General features: G+C 43.6%; 2 protein-coding genes across 2 annotated transcripts in view; both read right to left on the minus strand.

Moving 5' to 3' along the window:
• NPC1 (NPC intracellular cholesterol transporter 1) overlaps window positions 1-4,477 on the minus strand; it is a 28,238-nt gene extending 23,761 nt beyond the window's left edge. Inside the window, exon 1 of the mRNA XM_086740727.1 lies at window positions 4,211-4,477. Within this exon, the coding sequence (XP_086596853.1) occupies window positions 4,211-4,294 (84 nt within the window). The 5' untranslated portion in view covers window positions 4,295-4,477. The remainder of the gene's footprint in view (window positions 1-4,210) is intronic.
• A 6,122-nt stretch (window positions 4,478-10,599) lies between these two features.
• Window positions 10,600-18,512, minus strand: part of ANKRD29 (ankyrin repeat domain 29) — a 34,304-nt gene continuing 26,391 nt past the window's right edge. The window contains exons 8-10 of the mRNA XM_086740730.1: window positions 18,294-18,389; window positions 17,134-17,232; window positions 10,600-15,542 (exon numbers count right to left, since the gene is read on the minus strand). Coding sequence (XP_086596856.1) covers window positions 15,459-15,542; window positions 17,134-17,232; window positions 18,294-18,389 — 279 coding nt within the window. The 3' untranslated portion in view covers window positions 10,600-15,458. The remainder of the gene's footprint in view (window positions 15,543-17,133; window positions 17,233-18,293; window positions 18,390-18,512) is intronic.

The raw sequence follows: 18,512 nt of genomic DNA on the forward strand, positions 1-18,512 counted from the left end.
CCTATGGCTCAGACAGTATTCAGGGATACTACCGGTAACTAAGTAACTATTCCATTATCACTGACAAGATATAATTGGAAGTTCTTCCCCCCAAAACCCTTTAGTAAAAGCTAGATTAGGTTACAGACTAAGATTAGTACTTTGCTCTTTCCATTCTTTCAAAAGAACATTCCTACACTGGTAGGAAGATATAGGGATGAGTAAGTGTGGTTGTAAATAAGTCAGGTAAAGCCACTGTTTGCACAGTTAGACTTTCAAGTCACTTTGGTGAAAGCCCTCCTAGCCCCAAAATTAACAGAGAAATGCTGTGTTGAACCCAACTGCCTTCTAAATAAGGGAATATACTCCATAAGACTAACACAGGGTTGGTTATTTCTTTTTTTTTTTTTTAATGATCACATGACTAAGTGCTCCATATTTTAAAATGGGACTTTCCTAAGTACTTTACAAAGCAATAGCAACAACACCTTAGATTAAGGCCGTTCCCTTCTGCCCCCAGCAGAGCTTAGAAACCATCTGGCACTAGCCTTCAGTACATCCCAAGAGTTCAGAAAAGTTTATTCCCACTTATGGTAGATGTATTCTGCTTAACAAGAAATTTCACCTCAGGTCAGAGCTCCAGTAGCCCTAATAAAGAACTTGCACGTCAGCAAATGTAGGCATTTCATGACTTAGCATTCTACAAAGGTTCTGTTACAGCTTTCCGGTTCCCAACCATTATCCTTTTTTTTTTTTTTAAATAAAAATAGTGTTCCAACAGATCACAAACACATTTACTTCAGTCCAAGTTTCTTCAACTGCATGTTGAAACAAATCAATAATCTTCTATGCTTCCAGCAACATTAGCCATCACCAACAATGAATATGCAGCTGTTAAGCAGACAAAGAACAATTACGATGTTGTATACAGAAACAGCAACTATTTGTAGTCTTACAAATACCAGATGACAAGTGAACATTGTTTGGCTCTCCAAATTAAGATTACTAATGTATGGAAAAGGCAAGAGCATCAAATACAGCTGTTTCCCCTTCCTTCATCTATGATAGTACATCTGGGATCTTGCAGGGCAAGAAGAAAGAACCCAGGAAACAGCACACCCTTTCCCCACCTCTTTAACATCTAGTCAACATCACACTTAATAGTTTATATTGCCCACTAGGTTGAGAAATTGAGTTCTAGGGAAACACAATACCATATTACCCTTAATAAATGGCAAGACTGGTTTACAGAAAACAGGTGATCAGGTCAAGTTTGCAGATGTGCCCCAGGAGCTGCACATTACCTCACAGCCCTCACTATGAGAGGAGGAGGTCCATGGCCTAAAGGAAGCTTTACAGGTTCAATTCTTACTCTTAGTCTCTTCCAGCAACTTGTTCAGAAGCAGCTAATTCAGAGACCTGCTTTGTCTGCCAAGTTCCTCTTGTTCCTTTGCTCATAGGCAAGGGACTGTTCCCTTTCAGACAGAAAAATCCTTATCTACTCTTGGTCAAGCAAAGCAAGCCCCAGTTCTGGAGATATCCAGGCACACTTCACATGTCACAGGGAAGTCAAGGTCAAGTAGGAAGAGAAAGTGGCAATAATGGTAATAGCTCAGTATCTGTGAGAGCAAGCTGGTGTTAACTGAGAATGATTTATTGGGAATTACACACTTACCGCATGCATGAAAAAAGCACAGGGCCCCCAACTAGCAGCTGTCTGCAACTAAGGCCATCTGCACCAAAACACCTATGATGCCCCTTAGGGGAATACTAATAATACTGTCTAACACTTAGATTGTTTTGTCTACTGCCCAGCAAAGTACTATTCACTTCTACCAAGCAGTCCCTTCAGTCATCTCTCCCCTTCTAAGAATGCTTCCTCACTTTCCATTCAGAAAGACTACAAACAAGTCACTCCTGATTTTCCAGGAAGTAACTTAAGTGGTTACTGTCTTGTTCTGAAGCTACGTTGCCATCCTGGCCAAGAAAGTTGCTCCACACAAGCATTTCAGAACTTCATGCCCAAGGTCAGGTGACACGGCACTGCAGGCAACTTGGCAAGTTTGAGACAGAGCAGCACCTGCCATTAACATCTTCCCACAGGACTGCAGAAACTCAAATATATCCTACATCTTGGGATCTCAGTTGCTGACAGGAAACCTGTGTCTAACCTTGCTTAGCCACAAACCTGACAGTTTGTGTTTTAGTCTAGTTATACAAGGATCAATTGAAATAGCTGCCATTAAGCACACAAGATGTCATTTAGCACATTAGAATGTTCATAAGAGAACAAGAACAGTTTCAAGACTTCATTCTCCTGTAAGCCCACATTTAGAAGTAGGACTAAAGGAGCAAAGATTTTCAATGTAGTTCTTAGACGGCATTATGGGCAGTTAACTATCAACTGGTACTGGGTTAGCCAGCACAAGTCTTGTACCATGCACTGTTCAAAGTGAAAGACATATCCTATACAGGCTGAAAACTTCAAGTTCATTGTGAAAGTGTACATAGTGGAAGAACTGCAAACTGAAATGCCAGTCTAGTCCGCTGACTTATTCAAAAAGAAGAAAGATGTGTATAAGCCAAAGTGCTGTATGTCACCACAACTGAAAGCATGAAAACATTACACTACTAGTATCCTTGAGGGAGAGAACAGGTTCACCTACACAATGCTTCTCTTCTGCAAGTATCTAACACTATATAGGCTCAGTTTAACCGAAAGACCAGCTTCTCTTTGATATCAAGGTCCACTTTATGGAGTGTTAGGCTATAAAAAAGAGCTAGTGGCAAAAATTTTCAAGTTTTGCCTTCTTACATTACAAACTTGAGATGTGCATGGTTAAAGTCATTTTGCAATGTTTACTTCTTATGGATCACAAAGTCACATCCTCTACAAGGATCCCTTAAATCTTAGGGGAACTTGTTTCAAACTCCTCTAGCTCAGTATCCTTCTGTCACCTAAAGAAAGGCATCTTGTCATTTCCTTACCAACCTAGGACACACCTCATTCTTACAAGATGGTATCTCCCTCCGAAAATGTTACATAAAAGAGTGTTGGTAAGGTGTGAAGTCCCATTACCTCCCCACCTGAGGATCATAAGTCATTACTAAACAATCAGCTTCTCCAGTGGTAACAGAAGAATGAATTCCTAGTTCCTCTGTTAAAGCTCTTTAAAGTTTGTTTGAAGAGGATGTGAGAACAGGAGAACTTCAGCACACACACAGGATGACAAACTTGTGAGTTTAAAAAGTGTTAAGCATGAAACTTGACCTAGAAAGTATTTTTTCAAGTTGGTTAGAGAGGGGGGGAAAAAAAAAAAACAAACTAAGGCTTACAAGACACTTCTTGTTTCTCCAGAGGAATGTGGAATATCTCACTCCTATCTTGGACTACAGCATAAACAAAACATGACTGAAGAGAGAGACGTGAGGGTTTTACAGTATTTTTTCCTAAGGTGTGAAGAAATCCAACTTACTCTAGTCCTCAGTTTTAAAGAAGCATGTAGTCTTAACATTGGCACAACAATAAATAGCAGATCTTACTAGACCCAGACTGTTACTTCCAGGACGCTGTCACCTAGCATGAGAAACACTCTGAGCAAACCCAACCAGACACTCAGGACATATGCAAGCCTCTGGACGAGCATGTGACTGCATGGCTACTCACATGCACAGAGCATTGCATAACCAGGGCACACCACAGGACCGCGGCACCCCGGGCAGCTGCTGCTGTATGCAATAGCAGGAGACCAGGAGCGGGCAGAAGTTGAAGTCTGCCGAGCCTGAGCACGCCCGCTTTCCCGCCGCAGGTGCTCCCAGGCGGGCCTGCTGTGTCACCGGGCTGTCCCGCACTCCTGCCCCACGCCTCCGTCCCGCCCGGCACCGAGCCGAGGAGCGAAGGGAAGGGGAGGATGAGTCCCACCGGGGACATGGAGCGGGGAGGTGACGGTACCACGCTTCAGCTTCACACTGCCCCGAGCCCAGTGGCCTAACCCACACCGGCGGCTGACGGGTCCCCCGTCTCCCTCAGCCTCAGCTTCCCCGCCCGGGAGACCCCCGGCCCCAGCCGCCGCGACTCACCCCCGCCCTGAAGCGACACCCGGGGCGGGGGGTCCCGCTCCCCACGGCGGGCACCCGCCGGTCCCTCTCCTCCCGACGGGACCAGGAGGCCCGGCCTCCCGCACCGCAGGCACCGGCCGCCCCGCGGCGCCCTCCCCGGGAGGGAACTCACCCGCACGGGCGACAGAAGCAAAAGGAGAAAAAGGAGGAGCAGGCCGAGCCCGCCGCGCCCGGGACTGCCTTGCGGGCTCCCCATGGCGGTGCGGGTAGGGGCGCGGGGGACCAGCACGGTTCACCGCGGCAGCGCCGAGAGGTGGCAAAGACACAGAGGCGGGAGAAGCGGGGGGCGGGCTGCCAGCTGCGCCCGCGCAGGTCCGGAAGGGCCGCTCACACCAGACCGTGCCGAGCTGCCGGCCCCTACGAGGAGCGGCGAACGGGGTGGGCCGTGCTGGCGCAGCCGCCGCCAACCGCCACCGCCGCCCCGCCCCCGGGCACCACCTCCTCCCGGCGACGGGGCGGAGCCGCGCCTCACGCCACGGGCGGGCAGCGCCTCGCCTCAGGGGGCGGCGGCGGCAGCGTGCGTGGCGGTGTCGGGGTCGCGCTAAGCTCGGCCCGGGGTCAGCGCGAAGCCGTGCTTGTGCGGAATGCGAAATCCGGCCTAGGCCGCGTCGGCAGCCGGTCAGCGGCTTTGCATGGGCGCGGAAGTGTTAATCACGTAGCTTATCGATATCGAAGTCGCTGTAAAAATCCCGCCTTTGAGAAAAGCGTCTTGATTTTGCCTCAAAGTTACTAATTCATTACTTCCAAGCGTTAAGTCTGACAATCTTGTGTAACTACGACTGTGCAGCTGCAATAAACATCAACTCCCAAGCAAAGGCGGTCAGGCCGCCCAGTAGAAAAAAGCATTCCCGGGGCCGACAGGCTGGCATGAGGTGGCCTGGACAATGTTGCCATCAGCAGTTTTGGGGAGTGCTGAATGCGCTCTGCCGCGCTTTTTGGGACCTGCTTGTGTGCCTGGGATGTTTGGGATCAGTTTGGGATCTGGCTGGGAGGAGGCACACAAAAAGTGAGGTGCGATATGTTCCCATGCAGCCTCCCAGTGATTTCCCTGCCACTTCGTTACCTTCACAGCCCAGTAGCGCACATTGCGCTGCTGGAATAAAATACGTGATTTAGCTGATATTGCCATCTGCTGACAAAAATGCAGACTAATCTTGGTGCCATAGCTTCACGGGCTAATGTTGGCTGGGGACCTCTGGAGTGTCACATAGTCCGACTTTCTGCTGAATGCTGAATCCAGTTAGATCAGGTTGGTCGGGGCATTGTCCGATTGTGTGTTGAGTAGCTTCAGAGATGGAGATTTCACAGCTTCTTTGACCAAACTGTTCCACTCTTTGACCACACTTACAGTAAAATGTTTTTTTTTTCCTCTACCTAGAGAGGTTTTCCCATGTTCCAGCTTGAGTCTGTTGTCTCTTGTGCTGTCATAGTGTCTGCCTGAGAAAAGTGCAGCTCCCCCTTTTCCACATCCTCCCATCTGGTAGCTGCGGAGAGCAGGAAGATGTCCCCAGAGCCAGCTTTCTGCTTAGGGCTGAGCAAACACAGCTCCTGTGCTCCAGCCTTCCCAGCCATCTGAGTGGTAGTAAACTGGACTGGCTCCAGTATGTCACACTTTTTTTTTTTTTCTCTTGTGGGGAGCCCAAACCTGCACACAGCACTCCAGATGTGGTCTTACAAGTCCCAAAGTGACAGGAATAATCTGAACCCGTGACCTACTGCCTACTCCCTTGCTGCCTACAGCCCGCTGACTCATGTTCAGCATCTTGCCCAGCCCAACCACCCCATTCTTTTCTGACAAACTGCTTTCCATCTAGTCACTGCCCAGCTTGTACTTTTCCATGGGATTATTCCATCCCAAGTGCAGGACTTGGCATTTAGCAAGTGCTAAACAAAGCTAGAGTAGCTAAAGTTATATTGTGTTTTAATTTTGATGTCATAAATTAAAAAAAATTATTCAGCACTATGCAGTGTGATCCTAAAAGCAAGGGAAAGAGTTGCCATATTTTCTGGGCACTCCACATAAGCTGAGTATGCAGTGGGCATAGCTTGCATAGCTACAAGTTAAAAATATTCAAGAACTTTGTTTCAATGCTTGTGAAAATGGTGAAGGATAGCAAAACTGAATAAACAGAAATGGCATTTCCTTTCTGAGTGAATTACATAGAAAATAAGTTATTTAAGAATCATAGGTGAGAGAGAACCAATTTATAATACTGCAAAACAAGCAAAAGGGAATCTATCACAGTGATAACTTCCACCATAAACTAATTAAGTCCATAACATCACACGTGTCTACCACCTACAGTGTAAACAGAGAAAAGCAGTAGTATTTTAATATTTATCTAAATTTCTGATGAACATCTATAAGATAGCTGTCTAAATTCACGCTGTTATTCCAGTGTGAATTCCCTCAAAGAAGTGCCTTTTTGCACTCACAAGCTAAAGTGAAGAGGTATACGTGTGAAGACTGATTAACAAACATTAATCAGACTAAGTCTATCTTTGGTCATAAAGGCTTCTGAAATCTTGCATAACGGCAGATGCAGAAACTCAAACACGTATCTGGTTTTCTGTCGCCTCTGTACACCGGCAGCCAGCAGGTCAGAGCACGGGTATTCCTTCAGTCCTGCTGCAGCCTTTGGTCTTCATCACGGCTGCATGCCGTAATGGTGGGGGCGGTGAGGATGCAGAGATATCTCTAGGAGCTCCTGGGTATTTAAGTGTAGTTGCATGCATGTTATCGATGATAAAGTCGACTCTGTTATCTTACAGTTACCTCTTTCCTTCCGGCCAGGGAAAAAATAGCCCTGAATAGTTAACTCAGATCAATGCTGCCAACAGCTCATTGTCTTGTCTATGGTCATATGGCCCAAAAGAGACCGTCCTCACTCCTAGCTGCTCATGTTGAAGGACATTTATCAAGTTACGTCTTATAAAGTTCCCTTTTAAACCCAGGATGATGCATAGCTGTTAGAGACTGTCCACTTGGAAGGCTAACGGGAAGTACTTCTGGTTCTCATCAGCGTACACAAAACTAAATTTTGCTGCCTGGAAGAAAAGGCCAATATTAATTCACAGTGTAAGGTGTCTCTTGGTGTCTACGTTGCACTAAACAAGTCCTTTAGTTGTCCATTAGAACCAAATAAGCTCTTTCCCTCATTGAGTACCCTGAATGGTGTAAAGATGCCTGCCGGGAAGCTTGTGTAAAATAGCTGCCTGCTTTGTTCTGTTCTACGTCTTTGATGGAAAGCCCTGAGCACTGCTGTTGGAGGTGTGGTCTCACTCAGTTTGCATCACTTTGCTCAATGCAGAAATGAAACTTGTGTTGCCACTTCCACTAGAACCTCAGGCACTAAGTGGTAATGACCTTGCAATTTCTAGATGGCAACCATTCTGAAGAATTACTTGCAAATGGAAATGCAGTACGTGATCGCTTTGCAGCAGAACCAATTAAAATGTCCATCGCTGTTTATTCTCCATAATTTATTATGAGCCTTTATTATTTCTATTGTGACAGCACCTGGAGGCACTTGCAAGAAGTGGGAGCTACGTTAAGCAACTGCTTGCACAAACACATGGGAAAGCGGGATATTCTCCTTGGACGTCTTGCAATCTGTGTGAAGACAAGCTGCAACAGGTGGGTCAGAAGCTTCACCCAGTTTCTCACACGTCCATTTTTTTGTAGAGCCAGTCCAAACCACCATAGCTTGTTCCAAGACTGTTTTTCCAGCTAAACCAGAAAAATACTTGTACTAAAGAAAGCCGGTGTTTCCTATTTGGTGGTGTAAGCAAATCATATTCTTTTCATCAGCTCTCATTTGTCAGTCTTCCTCACCTGTGGAGGCCTGCTCGCCTTTTAACTATACCTGCTACTTTGGTCAGATGCTCTTGGCTTCAGACTTGCCATGCGGGATCAAATCAGACTGAGGGGGCTGACAGCAATCTGCCTGATGCTGCCAGTACTCACTTAAATACACGTGTAGCGTGTCAGGTGATGCTGCATAAAGTCTTTTTATCTTTTCATCTTTGTATCCACCCTAGTGTATTTTGATGGCTGCTCTGTCTGTGCCACTGTGTCCCGATCTAGAATGCCCTATAGTCACTCTTTAAGATCACATCCCTTCTGCATTTATCATTGAAGTCATTGCAACTTGTTCATTTTTATTACAATTAGGGGAAGTTATTTATTGCCTAGTAGCAAAAGCTTGAGACTTGAATTCAAATGATTCAAAGTTTGTTCTAGTCTTGCTACCAACTTGCTGGATGATCTGGGCAGATCGTAACCTCTCCAGTGCAATTTCCTCTTCGATAAAATGATGCCAATTGCATGGCAACGTGTGGCCCAAGAGCTCCAAAACCAAATGTCAACCAGTGATCTGTTGAAAAAAACTGTAGAAATGCAGTTTATTATTGCCACAGAGTCTGGAGACACGCTGCACTTGTTGCTATGACCAAATAAGTGCAGTGTGTACTCATGCCAGATACTGTGCTTCTGATATGCTAACAAATTCAAAGTTTGACCTATTAATGGCTGTGTATGGCTCCTGGTTTGCATTAAAGTTGGTTTACTGAGTCCCTGTGAGCACCATGCTGTCACTTGGTGAATAACTCGGGAATTGTGGACAAAGTGGAGAATATGGGCAGAATTGTCATAGGAGAGTCTCTGAGCACACTACCAAAATCTGGCTTGGCAGGAGGAACAGGAGACAGGTTTATGAGCCACAATTCACCTGAGGAACAGCCTGTTTATAGCTGGACTTGAAGACATTTTATCAGTTTTATAACTTTGTCCCAGGGAGTAGGGTCTGATGCAGTAGCGTGGCCAAAGGACACCTGCAGAGTCTGTTCTTGGAGTCTTCTGAAAGTGGAATAGTTCTGCCTTTCCATGCGATATAGTCCAGGCAAACAGACCACGAGGTTCTGGTATCACTTTTCCAAGGGGATTATAGGAGCCTGTATTCATATGCTGGATGCATGTATGTATGCATACATGTCTATGTATATGCCACACAAGAACACAACTGTGCAGTATGTATAAAATTGCAGGCTATTTCAGGTCTGTGTCATGCTCCATCTGTGCATCCAAACCAATGAAACATTTGCCACAGAAAAAAAGTTGCATCCCTTGTTCATTCCTGACTTAGCTGTGTTCCCCACGGGCACATCCCAGATTGCTCTGCTGATCCCTGCTCCCTGGCAAGGTACAGCACTACACAGCCCTTGTGCCAGCTCTGAACAAACTGACTCAACATTATTAAAAGCAGGACATTAAAGCATTAGTCCAGTGAATATGCGTTCTCAACACCGTGAGAGCGAAATAGATTATTTAGAGACAGCTTAGGTATATGTCTCAGATTTCATTTTGCCACGCAGCTGCAGCCACAGTTGTGAGGCATATGGTCTTGTTATTGATCTCATGAGAGTTAGCATCTCTTTAAATCACTGCAGAGATAAAGCAAAAAAAGTATTGATTTGTGTATTTTAAGATCAAGGAGACAATTAAGACTATAATGTTAGTTCCTGCATATCATATAATTTCATTCAGTAATTCCTGCATCAAACACAAAATGTTTCAGGTGAAATGCATATTTTGGAATGAAAAGTAATTGTTTTTTTTTTTAAAAAAAATCAAATCATGAAGGAATCATCTCAGCAATTTCTTTGAATAGATAATTATATTCTGTCTTGACAATCCACAGCTTGAAGTTTGAATTTGTCTAGGTTCAGCCTCTTGACACTGTTTTGCTATGCTTTCATGTGCAAAATTAAGGAGCTTTCCACTACCAGAAATCATCCTTTGTAGTGACTTAGGCCATGAACAAGTCACAGCACTTTCTCGTTACTCTCTGAATACATGGAGATGCTTTACCGAGTTGTGGCTGTAGGAATTTTTGATGATGATTCAAAATGTAGCTCATCACAATAGAAAATTGTAGCAGTAAGGCAAAAAGCCTGGGATGTCAAACACAAGGTCAAAAATACAGTTTTCAGTGTAGACTCTTTTCCCCTTTTGTAATGTGCACAATTCACTGCGTACCATAATAAGCATATCAGCAGGGTGTTGACTTTTTTTCAGTGCAGTAGGTCAGAGCAGTGTAAGGGCCAGTTTTACATTTATAACAGAACCACCAAGACATGTTTGACTAACTGAATAAAAGTATAGTCCTATTCCTTTGGTTCCTAAGTTGCTTTTTATAATCTTCCCTTCAGATCTGACCTAATGGATGTTAATGTCAAGGGGAGTCTGTCAGTGACGTCTGGATTTTTGAAACAAACCTTGTTATGTCATGCTAAATTAGGTTTTCCTGTTTCTCAAGCCAGGGCATCGGCTTTATTTGTTTTCTGAATGCTATCTCATCTGTAAAGACCTGGAAAATAATGAAAGTCTAATCAATCAAGTGGAATAGAACAAAGTGGTCTTTATGTAAATAGAAGTTAATTCTGGTATTCTACAAAGAGAAAGAGAAAGGAAAGAAATATTGAAGTATGCAGACAAGATAATCCGAGTAGTATATTAATTTTTATTGAAATGATGGTCTGGAAAAATGTGTTTTAGCACAGCAACATTTCTGTTGCAGAATATTAGTCTTACACAGAGTTACATAAATTTATATAGGTTTTATCAAATGCATAAAAGGGCAGGTCAAAACAAAACGTGGAATTCAGAAAAGTATGAAACTATTGTGACATTTCAAGGACCAAATGCACAGCTGCTGTGAGAAGGCACACTCCATTTAGATTCGCATGTGCAGTACAATATTCCATTGCTGGAAAAAAGAGCATTGCGTATGATCTTTGGTTGGACTTGTAGCAAACATCAACATTTTAATACCACAGACTCAAGGGTTCCAGACAAAGGCAGTCTTTTATGTCTGTTCAGTGTTCATATTAAGTGAAGTACAAATGGGCTGGGGTTTGTGCTACCTCATTTTCTGTAGAACAATTCTGAAATTTTGGAGACAACACAAGATTTGGTTTACTTACAGATTTCTCAATAGTCACCATGACTGGCTGAATAAAGAAGCATGAATTAATCTTGCAACTAGGCTCTGATTCTGAAGCAAATAATCATCTTGTTAAAAAGTGCATTAAATGTGACCTGCAGCTGTTTGATCTGGTGCTCTAATCCTCTCAGTTCTGCTTAACAAAACAAAGGTGGGTGGATCAATAGTGAGACAGTTTTGCTCCAAGGGAAGAACAGCACGTGCAAATCAGGATGTACACCACCGCCTTTCGTATCATTACTAAGTACATATCCCTGTCCATTGCACTGCAGCAATCGTCTTAAATGAAGAGCTCCATGTATTTGGGACCTCTGAAGCTACACTACCATGTCACTGATGGGATGGCACTTCTCTCTATACCCCATGGGCCTTTCCTTGTGCTCATCCCCATCCTACAATGGCTTGATACTAGTGAAATAAAAGAAGGATGCCCTATACTTTTCCTTGTCTCATTTGTGTAGCCTGTTCTTGGGTGCACATCCTTTGTACTCACTTGCAGCTGATGAGAAGTCATCAGGCTATAGCACCTGCATAAATCCCAGGTGGAGAGGACAGCAGGCTCGGCCCCAGATTTGAAGGTGTAGAGAACGAAGCCTAAAAGCAGTGTGCTAGCGGAGCTGATTTTTTTTCTTTTAAGGTGTAAGGTGGATATTATATGGCACTTTTGGGGGAAAATAAACACCTAAACCCAACCCAAAAACCAATTTGGCCTGCTATCCTGTCCCAGTTCTATTTCAGATCATTGTATGGTACCTACCTTCATCCTGCCTTCTATGAAATGGATTTGGTGCCCCTTCATTTCTAGTCTAAATTTGCTCTTGTCTATTCACATGAACTGATCAACAGCTGCTGCATTTCACAGGTGTGTGAATTAAATAATCTATTTCCCTGCCTCCTCCAGCAATGCATTTTGGAACTTAAAAAGGTAATGGTGTCTGCAAAGCACTTTGAAAGCCTTGCACAAAAGGCATGACAGCTATGAAAAGAACTACTGTCAATATTAGTGAATCACTTCAGCCACGAAGGGAAAGCGGGTTTCCGTTTTAGAACAACAAACAAAACACAGCAGTATTTACTGAGCACTTTAAAGATAACAGCAGCTATATAAATACTAAGAATTATTAAGGTTTCTTTGTGAAAAGGTTAATTGCATGGTGAGAAAGGGTATTGCAACTTTCGAGCCCATCTACAGGCAGAGTAAGCACCTTTTGGTTACAGGGTTTTTGGTTACAAAACTAAACACAGCCCTCTCTCCAAAGGCTCTGAGATGAAACAGATGCTACCAACAGGAAGGTTTCCATGCCTAAAAATCCCATGTGGGCTGAATAATGTCTTTGCTGAAGCTAGATTCGACTTCAGCCTGAACAGGACAGGGAAAGACTTCGCTGCTAGTTCTCCACCATGAAGCTCCCCCAACACAGCTTGTGTGCCATGTTAGTCAGCGCTAATGAGAGCGAGGAGGGAGCTACAAGATTCTCCCTTCAACCTGCATTAGCCCGACATTTCGAATTTTTTTTAGACATAAGAAAAGCCAGTTATAGCCCAATATCCCTCAAAAAAGGAGGACCTGGTAACTGCATCCTCTCAGATGAAGGTCAGCAGATGCTCTGCGTGGGATGTGACATCCCAGATATTCTTCACTTGTTGCAGGAGAGCCCCAGCTGCACTGGCCAGTCGCGGGGGCAGCTGGACACATGACTTTGAACATTGTACTCTAAATGGCGGGGAGCAGACATGCATTCTCCCATGGACAGGCACAGTTCAAGAAGAAGCTCTTTGCTGAGTAGCTGTCCCCTTTGCAGTAAGATCACTCTCACAAGAAAATATGCCTGGCAGAAAGGAGAGGCCACCTGCAGATATTGGACACCTGCATGTTGTTGTCTCAGCTTGCTTACTTCAGCTATCACAGGACCATTGTTGGCTTGTCCTGTCCTCTCCTATGCTCTACCATCAGGAAAAAAATAGGAGACCCTCACCAGCAGTCAGGGTCTTCCACATTTTTTAAGAAGACTGCTTGATCATTACAGTCTGTCTGATATTATAAGTATTTATTGCTCACCCAGCATGACTACTGAAGACCACCTAATGATTATCCTCCTCCTTTACAAATGTGAAAGGGCTTTTTGTCTTAAGAGTGTGGTTGTTCCCAGCTGTTGATCTGAAGAAATTTTAGAGAGAAAGATCAATACTGAGGCCAGGCTGCCTAGAGTCCCTCTAGCTTTCTCCAAAACAGTATGTTCACCTTCAGCCCACCGGGGACTCTGAATAAATCTGTCCTCTCCAGTGTTGCCTATTAAAGAAGTCAAGAGTCCAGTCCCATGTAATGCTGTGCAACTGAAGTTCCCAATAAGGCTCTTGAGATTTCTGCATGCTCAGTATTTTATAGTCTTTTGCAGAACTTAACCCTGGATACAATCATCCTCTAAGCGTCTTGCATAATTCTTTGGTTCTGTACCAGTTCGTCTGCAAGTTTGTGTTAGGCACAACATTATTTTAGATTTAAAAATACATCAGCATGAATTACCTAAAAAACAGATTTTTCTAGTGTCTTCTTATATTGTTGGAAAACTTTAAGCTTTCCTTTCTAATGCTGAATAGAAATTCAATAGCAATTCGAGCTCACAAGCAAAGGTATGCCTACTTCTGTTCTCTTCACCAGAACCAGGCTTCTTACCTAATTTACTCACAAAAATAAGAACTTTATGATTTGGTAATATATATGGCTAATTTGCACTAAGTAAACGACATTCATTTGTGCTAGCTCACTAAAACTTGTGGGTTTTTTTTTTTTTAACTCACTGAAGCAAAAGTGCAAGAGTTCAGCTGAATTCTAGGCAGGCAGTTTTTAAGCAGGGAATATTTTGTTTCCTTACAATCTTCTCTGTCTTCAACTTTTAAAGCAATTTTTCAGTAATTTGCCAAAGTTTGAAGGCAGGTGAAGTGCTTGGATTTAGGTATGAACTAACTTTATACTTCAACTCACTGTAATGTAAAATAATCTGTAATGTTTTTGTGGCTAACAGGACTTAGTATATACAGTTTATAGTGCAAAAATGACAGGGTTTTAATGGGGTGTCTTCCAGCAACATGGTTAAAACATAGCTCTTCACAAACCACCTACAATTTGCACTGCCATCCCCACACAGGCACTAGTAGTGTGTCTAAACATCTCGACCACAACAAAGGCCAAAATTGCTGTTGAGAGTTAATTTTCCATAGCTGTGTTAATTAGTGGGCCTGTTTGAGTGTGGCTACGTGTAACCCTCTCACCAGCTGTTGAAACACCTGTACACTGCGTGCTTCTCCCATAACTCCTGCCACAAACCTGGGGAACAAGTGCATTGCATAGTAGCTGTGGGTACTGAACCATAGCGTCACATAAATGCGTGTGCAGAACATACGTATATCACTTGTACAACATCTGTGCTGTTGTGCCCAAGAGCTAAATCTGTGGCATACTTGTGCCACTGGATGACATGCCCTGCTTGGTTTGCTCAGTAACCGGTTCTCCTCTGCCCAAAAAAATGCATGTATGTAGACTGTAGGGTTGGGGATGAATTCCCATGGTGCTGCGTATGCATTGCAAAATGCTACCAACTGCTCCACTGTGTTTCTGTTGCTAGACAGATTGACAGATCAAGATGCTACAACTGAGGAGGACATCTTCTTGGTTACTGCTTGGTTGGTAGCTTTTGGCATAATTTGTAATGCTCTGGATCATTTTTATGGAGCTTCATGTAGTAGCCAAAATGTTACCAAAGCCCTGGGCTGTTGGGATGTCACAGCTGGGATCTCACCTCTAGCCCCATGTAGCACTTGGAGGTAGAGAAATCATCAGAGCTCGCTCTGCTAGCGAAAGGAGGGCAGCAGCACCGTGGGGCTACTCCAGGACTGACTGCATCCAAACAGCTGTGAGGTCTGGGCATCCTTTCGGCACAGGCCTGAGCGCTCCCTACCCACATGTGTGCCCTAAAGCACCTGTTACAGGTGTGTGGCCATGCCAGTATGGGGACGTGCGTCTGAAATGGCAGGAGCGCTTGTGTGGGGATGCATACGCTGCCAGCGCGGAGGAGCAAACGTCGGTGCTGGGACCGGTGGGATCCTGGAGTATGGGCAGGGCTGCAGTGCAAACGCAGCTCCCAGGCCAAACCCCGCTCTCGTTGCAGTCCTTCTGTGTTCAGCAATGCCAGGCAGAGGCCCTAGCCTTGGTGACCCTGTGGCGAGGGCCTCGTGCTTTCAGGGAGCGTGTACTGGAGAGGCTAATCAGTTCTGTAAACTGTTCCAACAAGCCCTTCTCAGGCAACCTAGGTTTACTGTCATGCTACTGTGGTCAGGGCACATCTCTGTCAAACTGCATTAGCTTTTCCTTTGCTTTTCCTTCGTACGGAGGAGTCGGAGGATGCGTTCATTTTTTGTTAGTTCTGCTGGCAGTTCATTTGCCTGGAACAAAAAAAAACGTTCAGGTTAGGAAAAATGAATGAGTATTTCCAAACCCCAGTTTAAAAGCATCAAGGTCTAAAGAAGATAGTACTGGGCACTATAATGATGTGCTTATTCCAGTGTTGTCTCCACTACCATTGGAGATGCCTTAAGAAGTCTCCTTTCCACACAGTGTGCAAGTCTCACTTAAGTCTTCAGAATAATCCTAGCATGGGATTTGAGTGGTCAGCTCAAATTTTGTGCTGACTGTCCAGGCTAAAAGTTATCTCTTGGGGTCCCTATGCTCCTGCCACGAAATTAAAAGAGAACATAGCTGCTGATTTTCTGGGGGAGTTGAGGCAGGTCTTTTAAGTATCCAAGTCCATAAAAACCCAAGGAAAAGACTTTAATTGCCATGAAATAGTCAGTGTTATTCTGTAGGCCTGGTAATATTTGAACATCAGAGTTTGGTCTTCTATATTTATTGACTGCAATTTTGGTAACATAAAGTATTTATAATGAAGCTACTTCTGAAAATCAGTAACTCTGGCCTGCAAATGCATTCTGTTGTGCCAAATTGCCTGCTATTTAAAAAAAAAAAATCAGTAGGAGAGGTTACAGCCACAGATTTTCTTACACTGCACGCCCTCTTGCTGCAAATCACAGTCAGTAGCAAAAAAATCTTGCACATTGTTTGGATGATAGTATCAAAACAAAATGCCTATTACACGAACTACTGTATTAACTCTGCTGCCATCAAGTGGAATGACACAGAAATAACAGGCACAAATTTTATATTAAATGACCAGGATATTTAGAATGTATATGCTGGATTACTTGTATTACAAACTTTCATTCACCCATTCTGGTCATAAACCAGAAGTAGATACCAGACCATCCACTCATAGGTTAACAAACCCAGCTAGATATCAAATATTAGTGGCAAATAGTTCAAGAACACAAGTCAGAGGAAGACATTTTCATGGAAATCAGCAAACATGTAATGTTAAAACACTTTACAGAATAAAAACAAGACAAGTTTTCTGTAGAAAAGTTTTTGCCACAAAGTGAATATGAAACTATTTCAATAAACTTACAGTTTTATACTAAGATATGGGAAAGATGCATGTAATTTGAGGTATTTTTTTGTATTAGCAATGTGCTGAATTCTAATCAGTTTTCTTGTCAAAGGCACCCAGATACACATTTCTCTTGCTGCGGAAATATCCTCCTTAAACATCTGTATGGAGATAATGAATATAACTTATGACTTATCAAAACAGTAACAGATTACTGTTTCCCTAAAATGCAACCTAGCTAGCCCATGACTACAGTTAACGGTTTAATCTGTGACGCTTGAGTGAGTTATGGTTTGATTAGTCTCAGATTGATGTAACTTCACAAGAACTGGCATCACCAGTGGCACTACCTAGCACCCTTACAGATGCTTGCAGAAATGAATGGACCAAACAGTGGTGCTTCAGGAGAGGATCAAGAGGCAACCATGGACCTGCACAGAAACATGGACTGCCACTGCGCACATGGCATGCACGGCTTCACCGCTCAGTACTCCCCATCTGCTCCACGCCCGGGACAGCGTGCCAGGACATACCTTGTTCCTCAGGCACGGGTCCGCTCCTGCTTCGAGGAGCAGCGCCACTGTCCTCACATTGCCACTCAGGACGGCCGCGTGGAGAGCAGAGGTCCCGTTCTGGAAAACACCAATGGAGTTGTTTGTACCAAGCATGGGAAGCAATCAAAAGGCAGTGAAACACGAATGCTTGCAAAGAACAAGCCTACAAACAAGAAAGAAGTAACACAGAAGAGATTAGGTCATCAAAGGCATAGGGTCTGATTTAGACAGGGTGGTGGCAGGCTAATGGGCTATGAAGGAGATGATTTTAAATGCTTTAATAAAAATGAGAGTTAAGTTAACTTTACCACAGCAATATTTCCTTTTAAAAATTACCATTGTCAATAGATCAGAGGTGAAATGAACACAGCGGTTGCTTCTGCCTGGCAAAATCAGCCCTTAGCAAGTGAAACAGAAGCACAAGCAGTAATGGAAACTGTGCATTTTATCTTCTTTCCCTGATGATTAATGGTCTCAATGTTAGACAGCTGAATGGTGATTTTTTTACGGCTGGCCTTTTTTTTGTGTCTGCAAACTGACAGTTCAAATAAGTGTGGAAGCTATTTCATACTTGTAATTAACAACAAAGTTAATGCCATCTGGATTTTCAAGTACATCAAAATTGCTGATTAGTTTCATGCACAGAGGCTCTCAAAGTATGTGATTTATAGGCACATAAAATTAGATCAGCTACTGAAAAGCAGCTTTCAAATATCTGTAATATTTCAAGTCACTTTTTGAATTCAGAGGAAAGCAAAATGAAGTAGAGAATCTGCTCACAACAGATCTCTTAGGATACTGTTTTGCTGACAGAGGGCAGGGTGTAATGCTAAAAACGCCACCGTCGAGAGCAATCCATTTACTCTAGAAATAAAATCAGCTGATGAGAAGCAGGAGAATTCCTTCTATGACACAATGTGCTTCCTTATTCCAAAAATCAAATTCACAATTTTGTTTGAAAAGATTCATTTGTGTGTGGCATTAAAGCTAAATAAAATAATTTCATTTTTCTCTTAATTTTTTTTTTGTTTCAAGCTCCTTATTGTCTCCCACTGGCATAGTGATAAACGTCAGATCTTTCATCAGACCCTTTGCCTTCTTGAGTTTCTGCCTAAAAATCTGTATGTTTCACTACTAACCTTTAGCAGGCCAAGTGTGGGAGAGAATTTCAGCAATTCTTCTATCACATTGTTGTACCCTTTAATGGCAGCCTTCAGTAAAGCAGTCGTACCATCCTTTAAAAGAGAGAGTAAGGTCAGTTCAGTTGTTACCAATACTTCCCCTCAGCTGGAGGGAAATGCCAGCTCTCCCTCACACCTCTGAGAAGAGGGTCTCCTCTGCTCATCATCTTTGAGGAG

The sequence above is a fragment of the Chlamydotis macqueenii genome, chromosome 2, assembly GCF_036417535.1.
Source record: "Chlamydotis macqueenii isolate bChlMac1 chromosome 2, bChlMac1.mat, whole genome shotgun sequence".
Lineage (NCBI taxonomy): Eukaryota > Metazoa > Chordata > Aves > Otidiformes > Otididae > Chlamydotis > Chlamydotis macqueenii.